A 14,114-nucleotide genomic window follows, 5' to 3' on the forward strand; every position below is an offset into this window, starting at 1 on the left:
TACAAATACTGGAGTTAATCTGTGTCCTTCATATGCTAGTATCTGGCCTGATGAAGAATTGTGCTTAATTAAAACCTTTGTTTACACAGAATGATGCAATAAAAGTTGCAGCGTATACAGTCTTGATACTGTAGAATCAATTGCTTCCCAAACTGTCATCCACATTTTCCAAATTCATACAGAACAGACACATTCCTTTATATTTTTCTGTATCCAAGAAACAGAGGAATTGCCAGTGTTTATATTTATGATTTTTCTTGTATTCCTTTTAGCACTAATTTCCCCAAAAGTGAGTTGGGAACAGTCACCAGGTTGCTGAAACCTTGTTGAATTTTAAGTAGGATATTATAAATGAATGTGTTATGTCTAAAATAGGGTTGACATAACCCTATGGCGAAATCATCAGATGAAATCTGAGCCAGTACAGAAACGTACTGAACAAATTTGAAATCTGTTGTTGGGTACGTTAATGAAAAGCTTCAAAACTCTATAAAAGCAATATTGTATTGAAAAATGTGTGTAATTGCATACTATTTTGGTTTAGAACAATTATATGTTTCATTAAGCAAAGAATAAATGCATTTCGTTTGGACCTGGAATTTATTTCAACTTAGTGGAGGATTTCCCCCTCTCTTTGTTGTAAATATCCAATATTATCTGGCATAATAAGATATGTTAATGTCAAATAACATTCTTGTTATAGAACAGTAGGCTGACATTATGTAAAAGTAGGTAATGGTACTTCAACCAGAGAGATTTATTGAAAATTATGATAGAGGAAAATCAAGTTTTGCAGTAGAGGGAAAACATAAAATATAATGAATCTAATTATCCTCTTTATTGTATGCTGCATCATGTTAATAACTCTGCTAACACTGCTTTTGCTTAATTCAAAGCTGATTGCCTCTAACCCTCACTAAATATTTTCAAAAATTGCTGTAGCTTAGCCTGAGACGGTTGTGATTAGCTGCAGAGCTTGAAATGGCCACTTTGGATGCTGACAGAACCACCTCTGCCCGTGTATTCTCATGGTCTGGTAAGTGTGCTGACCTCTTACAGGTCACTTGTTTTTGTTTTTAAGGCTTGTGTGTGTTACTGCTTGTTTATGCACTTTTGAATTATTAGCATAAGAAGAGCTATAATGTGTGCTAATGAGGGCTGTGGGTGAGCTTCTTTGTGCTGGCCCCTTGCCTTTTGGAATGATCTTTCCTCTGAGGTGCATCTTGGGTGCGGACATGCCTCATCTTCCTGGCTTTTGGGAAAGGGTGAGGTATCCTAGCCATCTGAATTTCTGTTTTTGCTGCTGGTAATATTGGTACAATAATTTAATTTTATACTATGTCTTACATAGTTTTAATTTTAATGTTTTTGGTTTGGGTTGCATATATTTCCACCCTTGGTCCTTATGGTGAAGTATGAATTATAATTTTTTTATTCAGTCTGTCAATAATAAACATTGTGCCTGTCAATTTTGAAGCAATTTTGAGCTGCCTTTTGTACTGCCAGGCAGGGTTGGCCTATCCATGAGATGGGATGAAGCAGCTGCCACAGGTGGTAGAAGCCCCCACATTGGCACCACTGTGGGTGCCTAACCTGCCCCCTGTTTATGCTGCTGGCAGAGAAGCAGCAGCGGCAGAGGCAGTGTTGGCATGGTGTTGGTGCTGGCAGCGACAGCAGAGTGGGGGGCACCTCTCATTTCACCTCATGCAGCAAAAAGGGACTTGCTGCGCCTGTCACAGCAATTAATGGTCAAAGCGGTTTTAGTATCACCACCCGCCTCTACCTCACTCCACAGCCAAGAACCACATGCCCATGATTCCCCTTTCTTCCCATTACTGGGTGCTCCAGGCTTTCAGTTCCTTGTTGGGAGCTATTTCTACTGACTGTTTATGGCTGCTCTGGTAGATGTTGCACAATTGCTTGTCAATGTGAGATTTGCCAGGGTTTGGCAGTTTGGTTGGGAAATGAGGCAGCCATGTAGGAATTTGTGGATCTTGCCCTGTGTGTCTGATCAGATTTGTAAACTTCTTGCAAAAAGAAACTGTCAATGAATATATAGAAGTATCAAGCTACATTTAAAATAAGGATTTCAGAAATAAGGATGCTTTATTCCTTTCAGCATGCTGAATAATTTCCCCCTTTCTAAGAGAGAGAAATATGATTATTGCTATTGCATTCTTAGCCATAATAATCTGAAGCAGCAAGAGCACAAAGTGTTCTGTTCACTTCAGTGGCTACCATCAAGAGAGATGCATCTGGGGGGTGTAGGGCTATCAACTACAGAGGTTTGTGCACAGTATGCAAGTTCTTACAGCATTGCTGGAGGTTTTCGAAAAGCTTTAGGTAAAAAAGTCCAAATACATTAATGTTCATTTTTATAGCACACACACATTGCACTAGCAGGACAAGTTCTCAATCACCTGTGAAGCAAAACCACATGATCAGTAATATAACAATGTTTCTTCTTTTGTGCTCATATGCATTGCCACAAGCGGTAATGATGCTTAAGATCATGAGAAGAGCCCTGTGGATAAGACCAGAGATCCTTTCAGTCCAGTATCCTGTTTCCCACAATGGCCAACACAATGCCTATGGGAAACCCTCAAGCAGGGCATGAGAAAAATAGCCTCCCCCTTGACTTTGCTCTTCAGCTGCTGGTATTCAGTGACATACCACCTATGAATTTTGAGGTTCCATCATGGCAAATAGCCAGTGATAAACCTATTTTCCACAAATCTCCATCCAAGCTTGTGACAGGGAATTTCATAATAAAGTTCTGTGTTATGTGAAGAAGTACTTTCTTTTGTGGCCTGTGTCTCCTTCTAAGTTGTTCCATTGGATGACCCAGAGATGTGGTGTTATGAGGAGGAGGAAAACTTCTGTCTAGCCATTTTCTGCATAAGAGCATAGGAAATGGCCATATACTAAGTCATACCATTGGTCCATCTAGTTCAGTACTGTCAGCGCTGACTGTCAGTGGCTCTCCAGTATCACAGACAAGATTCTTTTCTAGCCCCGCCCTGGGGATGCTGGGGATTGAACCTGGCATCTTCTGCATGCAAAACAGTTGCTCTGCTACTGAACTATGGTCCTTTCCCCATGCATAATTTTATAAATCACACTAATGTGTCCTAGTTGCCTTTATTTCTAAACTAAAAAGTCATGGTAGTTGTAGCCTTTCTTCATAAGCTTTATTAAGTTTGTTCTATGAGGCTAGTACAAAATTTCAAAATTAGCAGTGTAATTTTAGACTGTCATTGGAATTACTGTGAGCCTTGTGATGAAATGATTCATTAGCTGAAATGGTTGGGTCACAGTTCTAGACTGTAAATTGAATTTTGCATAACATACAAGACAGCAGGACTCATTTGCAGTTGTAGCCTATAACCACACAACAGTTCACCACTCAGCTTTAGCTAATAAGTAAACCAGCCATTTAGGCAATATACAGTAATATCCTTAGGTAGTCATGTGTGGATGAATTTGCCCAGACATGTAATTATGGGAGGATAACATGCCTTGTCAGGGAATAATGAAGGATTTTACATTATGTTGTCAGAATAGCATGAAAAATGGAGAGTTATAAACTGCAATTTTAGTTGTTTGGTGAATTCCAGTTTGTTAACATAGCATGTTACCTTTAACAATACAGTGGTGCCTCGCAAGACGAAATTAATCCATTCCGCGAGTCTCTTCGTCTAGCGGTCTTTTTGTCTTGCGAAGCAAGCCCATTGACGGCTTAGCGGATTAGCGCTATTAGCGGCTTAGCGGCTTAGCGGATCAGCTGATAAGCGGCTTAGCGGCTTAGAAAAAGGGGGGGAAAGGGAAAAAAAGTCGGAAAAACTCGCAAGACATTTCGTCTTGCGAAGCAAGCCCATAGGGAAATTCGTTTTGCGAAGCGCCTCCAAAACGGAAAACCCTTTTGTCTAACAGGTTTTCCGTCTTGCGAGGCGTTTGTCTTGCGGGGCACCACTGTAACAGGAAACATTTAAAACTGTGAATACATTTTTAGTGCAATCCAAACCACAAACCACCATACTGGAGGGATTTGGATGGGGCAGAGGTGTCTCTCTGTCTGACTATTGCTAACCATGCTGGCTTCTGCTGTTATGGAAGATCTTCCATTGACAGAAAACCCTATCAATGAGGAATGCCCCGATGTGCCTGGCTATCGTGTGGGTGGGTAGAAGCTGGCAGAAAACCTGGAAGATCCTGTGGTGACCCTGCTGCCAGCATGTGATGATAATGGACCCAATCTGAACCTGAGACTGATGCAGCAAAGGGGCATTTTATTCCTGCTGGTCTATCTTCTGCCCTGGCTGGTCCACGTCCTGGGGCTGTGGATGTGATGCTGATGGTGCCACTTCAGTGAACCCTGCTGTTGTTGGCCAGATGTTAGGATAGCAGCCTTAGTTTAGTAGCAGGTGATTTTTATCCTCAGTCTTTGATGGCAGACACTGAAGAAAATATGGTTGCAATTTGACATAATGCTGTGCAGTCACTGTGTGCTGTTGCACAAACCAGCCATTCTCAGCTCCAGCTGTTGATGTGCACAATGGAAATAATAATACTGACCTACCTTACAGGATATTTTGCAATGATTACAACATTATATATGTGAAGTGCTTTAAACAAGCTATATGTGCTATATACATATTAAGTATGTGATCTAGTTTTGGGCCTGCTTTTAGGTTTAAATCAGGGCCAGTCATTTATACGATATATGATATCTTTATTGTCATTGTCCCTTGCGGAACAATGAAATTGAAAAACTACATAAAACTACCACAAAACTACATAAATCTACCACAAAACTACATAAAACATTCAAAAACCCCTAAAAACCCTAAAACCCCATTTTAAAATACACTATACTACAGAGACCCCTTATGCTGCGTTTAGAACCAGAATTTCATTAGCGTAGAAACTGTTTTTCAGGCAGCTAGTCCTGGCCTTTATAACCCTATACCTTCTTCCAGAAGGCATAAGCTGAAAGAGATCATTTCCGGGGTGCGTACTATCATGTGCTATCTCTGCCGCTTTCTTATGGCACCTGGCAGCATAGATTTGATCTAAGGTGGGAAGAGTGCACCCAATAATTCTCTCTGCAGTCTTTATAACCCTGGATAGCATTGTTTTTTCCCTGGCCGTGCAGCTCCCAAACCACACGCACAGACCATAAGTTAGTACGCTCTCCACAGTGCAATGGTAGAATGCCATCAACATGTCCTTTGAGAGATTGTATTCTCAGAAAATGTAACCTCTGCTGTGCTCTCTTCACCAGGTCTTTGCTGTTCTCTCCCCAGGTTAGGTCGTCTCTCAACTCCATTCCCAGAAATCAAAACACTGAGACCTGTTCCACGCACTTCCCCTCAATAATAAGTGGCTGAATATTCAATTTACATTTCCTAAAGTCCACAATGATCTCTTTTGTTTTCTTTAAGTTAAGCAGTAAGTTGTTTTTCCTGCACCACTCCCCCAACTGCTCAACTTCCTTCCTATAGGCCGTCTCCCCCTCTCCAGCCGTAATTAAACCAACCACAGTTGTATCATCTGCGAACTTAATGATCTTATTACTGGGGTATTTGGGGGCACAGTCAGCTGTATAGAGCGTGTATAAAAGCGGGCTCAACACGCACCCCTGCGGCGTCCCCATATTTGTGATGAGATCCGCAGAGACGTGGGAACCCAACCTGATCCTTTGGGAACGGTGTGATAGAAAGTCTAATATCCACCTGCACAAACATGGTGGAAGTCCCAGGTCTAATAATTTGGGCACCAATCTATGTGGAAGAATAGTATTAAATGCAGAACTAAAGTCTACAAATAACAATCTCGCGTAGTTCCCTTGCTTCTCCAAATGAGTCAGGACAGCATGTAAAGCCATTGCCACAGCATCCTCTGTGGATCTCTTTGCCTTGTACGCAAACTGGTAAGGGTCAAGTCCCACTGGCAGACAAGATAAGATGCGCTTCCTCACCAGTTTTTCAAAACATTTCATTATAATGGGTGTCAGTGCCACAGGGCGAAAATCATTCAGACTGTCTATCTTTGATGTTTTTGGCAGGTGTATAATAGTAGCGGATTTCAGACAGGGTGGAACAGTGGCTTGGGCCAGAGACTGGTTAAAAATCTTCGTAAAGATTCCTGCCAGTTGGTCCGAACAATCTCTTAGCACCCTGCCAGCCACCCCATCCGGGCCCATAGCCTTCCTCGTGTTTACCTCCTTTAATATTCGCCTCACTTCTCCCTCTTCCACCCTGGCAGCATTTCCTGTAGGTAGTGACACCAATAGCTCTGGCATCCCTGTTGGAGTCACTGTTGGTGTCACCTCAAATCGGGCAAAGAAGGTATTCAACTCTCCCACCATTTGATGTAGCTTATCACTTTTGTGTTAAATTATTCAGCTATAATCTTGATAGGTTTTAGGGACAGGCTTGAAATGTTGACAGTTCCTGCTTTAAAGTGTCAAATGAGGTATACTTGCTGCAACTAGTTACTGTTTTTAGTTGTGACTACAGAGGGACATAAGATCTGTCCCTGTAACAACAAAATTTATAAACCAAATAACAATCTACAATGGCTGATATTCAATTAAGTCATATTTAGAGTAGACAATTAAATCAATGTACTCATCATTTAAGTCAGTTGATGTCAGTGGGTCTACTCTTCAGTGTGACTTAGTTGGATAACACCCAATGTGAACCCTTTCCTGTTTTAGCAGTAACATCCTAAAATAAGCCAGGTACATAAAGGTGGCTCTTCCAGTAGTTTTTAGGATACTGTAAGACCGCCACAGTTTCAGTCATACACATTTGAGTGTCTGACAGGCGTGAGAAATTTCTAACTTTTTCATATTGCTTGGGGAAGATGTAAAATGCCTTATGAGAAAAGAGAGCTGTCTTTTCTACACAATTCTTTGTCCTTTAATATGGATATTTCTCATTCTGATCTGTTAATGACCTTACTCTACTGCAGAGTTTGCTTTCTTAATCTGTGTCATGTCCCCGCTGGAAAAAGGACATCCCCAGCACATAGCCAGTGGGATGTTATGTCCCACTACAGCAACTCATAAGATCAGACCATAAACCTGTAAGGTATTACTATAGTTATATGCTACCTTCTGTTGAAGCTGTTGTCACACAAAGGTTTGGTCCATCCCACCAACTTCTGCCCACCTTTTTTGTGGGATAGCTTGGCACCGGCACATCAAGGTCATTTGGCATTAGGTTCATCTACCACAAAGCATAGGATTAGGTTTAACTGTCAAAGTCGCTGTTCTAATGTTTGTTTCTAGAGTGCTTTGTTGCCTCCTGTTGTCCAAGGAGAAATTGCAGCAGATAGTCTGAAAAGACAATGTGAACTGCCCTTGTATAGCATGGAGCTGTAAATAATGACCATTCAGCAATATTGATGCTACATAAATGGCTTAGGCTATACAGAGACTGAGCAATGAATATTGTGTTGTGCATTAATGGTTGCCCAGTAAAATACAGAGCCTCCCAAGTCAATGCCTAAATGCTTTCTAATGTAAAATAATCTTTCTTGGATGTGGCAGCTACTAATCCAGGGCTGTTTCATCTTCCTGTAAAATGGAGCTGTGTTTCTAAAACATTGTTATTTTGGCAAACTTGCTGTTGGTTAAATGAGAAAATAAGCACAGCACCCTATCAAGAATATAATTCTCTGCTTATCTTAATGTTTGCTAATTTGTGAACATTTGGATATGATTTTTTTAATAAACTAGATAATAGCTTTTTCACAACAGAATATGTTTGAAAGGGGGTGGGTGGGACACATACAGTGCTTTGTAGCAAAACACTGCTTTTTTCATTATATGCCTTCCCTGGCTTATCAAGATAGGCTATGAAAGATATTTATACATATCTTTTTCTGCTTGATTTTGCAGTGAAACCATAATCCCATGTTTATGACTTCCATTTGTTGCTATGGAGTAGATTGCAACACTGATTAAGCGTAATTTTAACATAGGATTTGTTAAGCAGAGAATTTAAGCTGTCTGATCACAGCAACATATTTTGTCCATTTAAAATCCTTTTGAGCAGAATGAGCTGTCTGGAAATCATGAAGCATATGAGAAATGGATTTGTGTTCTGCTGGTCAGACAAGATATAATTGTTTCTCACATTTGGTTACTTATAAAGAAACACCGGTCACTTAATTTGTGTACAAGTCTTAAATTCACATGGTGTTCCCATTTTACTTTTCACTTTTGAAATGGTTGCGAAGCTGGATCAATTATTCTGAAATGATCTCATTAACTTGTTTCAACCTTGGATTTGTTTACATGATCAAGGGATGAGCCTGAGCTGAGTTAACGGGATCATTAATTTTAACAGCACCTTTGGCTAGCTAACCCTGTGAATGGCAGCTGGGATGGTATCTTCAAGGCACCTATAATTCACAATTGCATGCCATAAACACAGGATTCAATCAAGCTGAAAGGATGTTCATGCATTTAAGAAACCAAACTACTAAGGGGTGTGTGATTACAGGATCCCGGAGTGCACTACATGTGTAACCACACCTCTGGGAGATTTTTGGTTGGGCTAAAAGGACCTGGTAGTCATGACTGAGCTATCTGCTATGGGCAAAAAAGAGCCATTCCAAGGGCCAGACCAGAGTTATTAAGCTAAAGGTCAGAGCCAATGGAGAAAACCAGAATATAGCAGAGCCTGGTAGATGGTTGCTACTTAAGCAAAGTCCCAACCAAAACAGGAAGCCATTTGATAGTCCTTTCTGTCTAGGGGGATCCACTGGCCAGTCTCTGTGGGTTGAGCCAATCCAGAGAGAACATTACTTCCCAGGAAGATGAGAGTTACTGGTTCTAGTTCCAGCTCCTGATACTGGTTAACATCTTCAGTGTCCCTGGGTAATTTAAAATAACTGATGTGGTAGCTATGTGTTAATAAATAGGAAGCCATCACAGGGCAAGGATTTGGTGTAGTCACATGACAAAAGATTTTATCATCTTCCCAAAGAAAGTCTATCATTGTGTTTCATTTTGCACCCCACATTTCAAAGGAATTGCATGAATTTATAAGCGGTGATCTTACCTCTTGTTTGTGTTGGAATAAGAATAAATGGTGTCAGGGGTTCAGAAGGAGAGACACAGGAGGGGGAGCAAATGGAGAGTGAGGAGGAGGAGTACGAGGGGGGAGCAGGCAGTGACAGTGGAAAGAGTTATTCCACAAGCCTCTCCAGCGAATCGGAGGACTCACAGAAGGGAGCGCCGGTGGCCAGGGCGAGGGGGGTTCCAGGGGGGAAGCCCCAGGAGGAAGGGGCCAGCGGGAAGTCCCCGAGCAGCAGTTGGAAATCAGGACCAGCTTCCCCACCAGAGCGCAGTGGGGAGGGGGAGTCCCAGGAATCGGGACCAGTGCTCTCACCACCAGCGGGAGGAGAGGAGTCAGGTTTGGTCACGCCCACATCAGGAAGCGGGGAAACGGTCAGGAGGAAGGTTACCGGCTGGGCGCGCGCGCCAAGTTCAAATGTACAGGCGAGCGGCACAGCAGGGAGCCCGGGTAGGGAGCCAGGTCCTAAAGCCCGCCGGAAGGAAGGGGAAGACCAAGGGGGGTCAGCGTCAGAAGAGTCCAGGAAGGAGGAGACCCCAGAGGGCAGAAAGACCCAGCGAAGGAAAGAACAGCGTAGGAGGTGGAGCCGGGCGAGGATCTTAAACTGGTGTGGGAGGAGCAGTGAGTCAGAGGGGACTTAGCCGGTCTAGCGTCGAGACGTGGGTCTGCGCGCCCAGAGCCTTGAAATGGAAACTAAACTTCAATAAAGACTTTGTATATTATATCCACCGGGCGTTGGTCCTCTGTGAGCTGGGATCTAGAGGCAGACCTGACAAATGGTCACGGTGCTCAAACATTTCCCAGTAGTGGCTTCACTACTGAGGCTGTTTGCATCTTTCCTCTCATCAATATGAGTAATGTCTTTGAACAGAGTGAATGAGGGAAAGTTTATATTTTAAAGCAAGTTTACATTTAGTCAGAAATTATAACTGGGAATAAATGGCGATATATGATACTTTGACTATTCTCAGCATCTGCTTTGAAAATCAAGAGGAGACCAGTGTAGACTGTGCACTAGTGCTACATGATTAAAGGAAATTGATGTATTGAATGGACACACTGAAGACTGGTTTCTCTGCTTGAAATTTTCCCATTCTCAATATATATAGAGAGAGAGAGAGGGAGAGAGAGAGAATGCTGTGATTGTAACAACAGTTATTTTATTTCTTTGTTGGCTGCAGATGGCAGATTTCCTGGTAAGTGTATATATTTTGCAATGACAACATTTCTTTTTGTAATCTACTCTGCTACATTATTAATAGGCTTTCTTTAGGACTGTTTTTTAGGGTGCCATTGTTTGGTATTAGAATAAGACTATCTGGTGGCGAGGTGGAAAAGTACTGTTAATGTTGCATTACAACTTGCATTAGTATCTTTGGTGATCATATTTCTTAAATACAATTATAGTTCTTATTTCAGATGATGCCAAGAACAGTTTTTATGTTATGATATGCACGATCCTAATTTACTTTGTGGTCTCGCCTTGTTGGATTCTGAACTGAAGTTTTGCACTGAACTTCCACAACTATGTTTGCAGACTCATAAATGTGACACTGCATTATAAGTCGCTGCCTTGTAAGGCAGTTTCATGACCACACTTCTCATAATATTTTGAAAAACAACAACATGAAATGTTTGTATAGGACAAGCTACTTGTGAAATAAACTTGGGACAAATCAGCTTACAGTTGAAAACTTAAGATCAAGTTGATTTTGATGTTTTTTCTTCTTTAATGTAGAATGTCTTGTCTGTGTGTTTTTCCAATCTTGTAACTTGGATGGCCTAAATCTGCTTTTGGATTGTTCAAAGAGCATGAAGGGTTGATTTAATTTATGTTTCCATTGATGCACTATTAGGGCTTATACAGTAATAATTGATTATGTACAACAAAATGGCAAGAGGCAAGCTGAAAGTAAGTTAATTTGAGATTCATTATGGGTATTTAATGCACTCCTTAAACCTAGAAAGGAACTAATTAATGCCATTTTCCCAAAGCCCTCTTGCATTTTAAACCATCAGGGTTGCAATGCAATGCAGGGCTTTCAGAAGAATGTCTCTTTTCTTGTCTTGCATTACTATGGATCTAGATTATATATTTCTGCAGAAGATGTACCCTGACATTATTCTCTGTTTTGTTGGGGTGTTGCATGCAGGCCTGGTGGGCAGCAAAGTAAGCTGCAGCTGTAGGAAGAGAAGGCAGATAGAAATACAGTGGTACCTTGGGTTACATACGCTTCAGGTTACATACGCTTCAGGTTACAGACTCCGCTAACCCAGAAATAGTGCTTCAGGTTAAGAACTTTGCTTCAGGATGAGAACAGAAATCGTTCTCTGGCGGCGCAGCAGCAGCAGGAGGCCCCATTAGCTAAAGAGGTGCTTCAGGTTAAGAACAGTTTCAGGTTAAGTATGGACCTTTGGAACAAATTAAGTACTTAACCCGAGGTACCACTGTAGAAGGAATCTTCCTCCATGGAGCAATGCAGCTCCTCCTAGGGAATCCCGGGGCAGAATGGGGCAGCAGCCAAGAGGGGAAAGGAGGGAGCTGCCACTAGCTTAAGTAAAACAATAGAAATACTTAACTAACTGACCAATCACATTGGTTCTCCCTCCCCCCCCCACACAGAAGGCCTGTCCTCCCTAACAAAGTCCTCCTCCCCTCCCTCCAATAAAAATCCTGGCTACTCCCATGGGCAACAGAGAACTTACTGTCCAAATGGAAACTCTCTCCCTACAAGAACCTATGGTATATATGGATGTGAAGTCTTTGAAATCCTCTGCTGGTTTAGAGTAAAAGGCAACTTCCTGCTTCACTGACCTTGGTCTTAGCTCATCTCATTGTTTGGGAAAGAAACATTTGAATTTGAATCCAATTGTATCAGGATATTTTGGGAAAATATTTGTGTTTGTTGACTTCATAGTTACTGCTATTTCTTTAAGTGCTTTGTAAGCCTCAAGACCAGAGTGTGTCTTATATTTATATTTTTACCGATGCAGCCCCCCTCCCACGTGGGAAACATTAATTTATACACATTTATTGCTGAACATTGCCTGATGTATTTTGGTCTGTAATGCAAATCTGTGAGTTTCAACTAGCTTCAGATGAATTAGGGCAATAGTGGAGCAAGGCAGGCATGGAGGTCTAAAATGTAAACCCTCAACAGGAGAAAAATGCCCAAGTATGAGCTCCCCTATGATCTTCAAGTATAAAATCTGAAAACTGTTAAGCAATAGTGCATTCAAGTAAGAGGAAATTTGCAAAATCACCAGCTGGCATGCTATTATTTTCTTTGTAGATTACACTCAATATCTCAGCTTTACCTGAAATCAAAATACAAATGCCTTCAAATAAACAAATGTATGGTGAATGCACACGTATATTTGTTGTAGCAAATCATGGCTTCTCAGTGTGTGTAAAAGGATTTGCAACATGATTAACTGCAGGTTTCATATGGTTTTTTAGGTAGAATTGCTCTTTATTATGAAACCTCCAGTGGAGGAATGCAGTGGAACCTCCAATCAGTGAACACTCAAGAGCTTGTGTGGTCGAGCAAGCAAACATATTTTAATAAATTAATACAAATCAGAGGCTTCTGTCAATACCTCTTTTCTTTCATAAGTTCTCTTATAAGACACCATGAAAATGGAAGGTGATGTTTCAAGTTAAAAGGATGCAATTTTCTTTGTAAGTGGAAGAAGCAGCACGGAGTAATCAAATTAGATACATCAAAGACTTGAGAGTACATGGCTGATTTCCATTATGTCTCATTGATATGGAATTAGTTTTGTCTAATTTTGAACTGACTCAAGTGCAACCTTGAATACTGAAGTGTGCCTTGACTTTGTTTTCCAGTTCTTTTGCATGTGTGTTTATGGAACTAGGCTGCATAGAATAGTGAACAATACTTTCTGTAGAGGTGATAGTGTTAATAGCAGTTGTCCTACCTTTATTTTGCTGAATTCGTTTAGTCAGTAATACAGACTCATTTTCTGCTGAATCTTTACAAGGGCTGTTGTTTAATTTGGTGACTTTACTATGTAGCAAACCTTTTCATGTTTGTATTTAGGACTACTCTTTATACATGCTGACTGCGTAAACTGACATCAGGGTTCATTTTAATTAGAATTAATCAGTTGTGTTCATATTAAATAGTCTACAGGATTTCTCAGTATACAAAGTACTGACCAGTTTTCCTAACCATGATAATAATAGCAAAAACATGTTTTGTGGCTCCTCTCTCCCTCCCTCCCCCATCAACACGCTAAGTAAATGCAATGTTAGAGCTCTGCCACTTGTTCTCTTGATCTCAAGTATTGACGTTTTTACAAAAATGTGTCAGCAAGTTAGAGTGGAAATAGATTTTTATTTTTAAAGACATTTGGTTACATTTTGTATAGCTGATTTTTTTTGGGGGGGGGGTAAAGCATTGATAGAAAAACTTGTGACTTGAAACTGTTTTTATGCTGAGAGTATAACATTAAGGAATTACTTATTGACTGACAAATAAATGTAAGATGCATACTATATAATTTAACATGTCAAATTTTAGAGAGGTAGTTGTGTTGGTCTGCTTCAGCAAAACCAGCAAAGAATATTGATTTACTGTGGTATAAACTTTTTGTGGGCAAGCTCCATTTCATCATAAACGTAGTGTTATCGCTAGTTGGTAGAGACACCTATTGTCATGAGTGCATGGAGTCTGACCCGGAGGAGGGCATCAGTGGATTGGGAGGTGGAGATCCAGATCCAGGGGAGATCCTGGTGGGCTATCTGGAGAGCAGGCCATCCTGATTCCTGTGACATTGGATGTCCCAGGTGCAAAGTCACAAGCCATTGAGCCATTCCTGGTGCCTTCCTCTGTCAGCACAACATCTTCCCATTTGGGGGAGGCAACTGAGGATACGTTTGACAGCAAGCTGGCTCTCTTGACTCTGTTTCCATCTCCAAGAATGCAGAGGTGACTGTGCAAGTGTGAACAAACCATGTATGCCCAACATTTCCATGCTTCCCCAGTCCCAAGGTTC

General features: G+C 41.2%; 1 protein-coding gene across 9 annotated transcripts in view; it reads left to right on the forward strand.

Moving 5' to 3' along the window:
* The window catches only part of PHKB (phosphorylase kinase regulatory subunit beta), a gene marked incomplete at its 5' end in the record, with an annotated part of 153,240 nt that overhangs the window by 6,124 nt on the left and 133,002 nt on the right, over positions 1-14,114 (forward strand). For 2 of the 9 annotated variants that reach the window (XM_081870166.1, XM_081870165.1), the window contains 2 exons: positions 943-1,036; positions 10,274-10,288. The exons of 2 other annotated variants lie outside the window; for them this stretch is intronic. In XM_081870166.1, coding sequence (XP_081726292.1) covers positions 982-1,036; positions 10,274-10,288 — 70 coding nt within the window. Of the gene's footprint in view, positions 1-935; positions 1,037-10,273; positions 10,289-14,114 lie in introns of those variants that run through there. 5 more of the 9 variants (XM_081870167.1, XM_081870173.1, XM_081870168.1 and 2 more) reach the window with 5 other exon arrangements.

This window comes from Podarcis erhardii (genome assembly GCF_964252035.2).
Source record: "Podarcis erhardii genome assembly, chromosome: 7".
Taxonomy (NCBI): domain Eukaryota; kingdom Metazoa; phylum Chordata; class Lepidosauria; order Squamata; family Lacertidae; genus Podarcis; species Podarcis erhardii.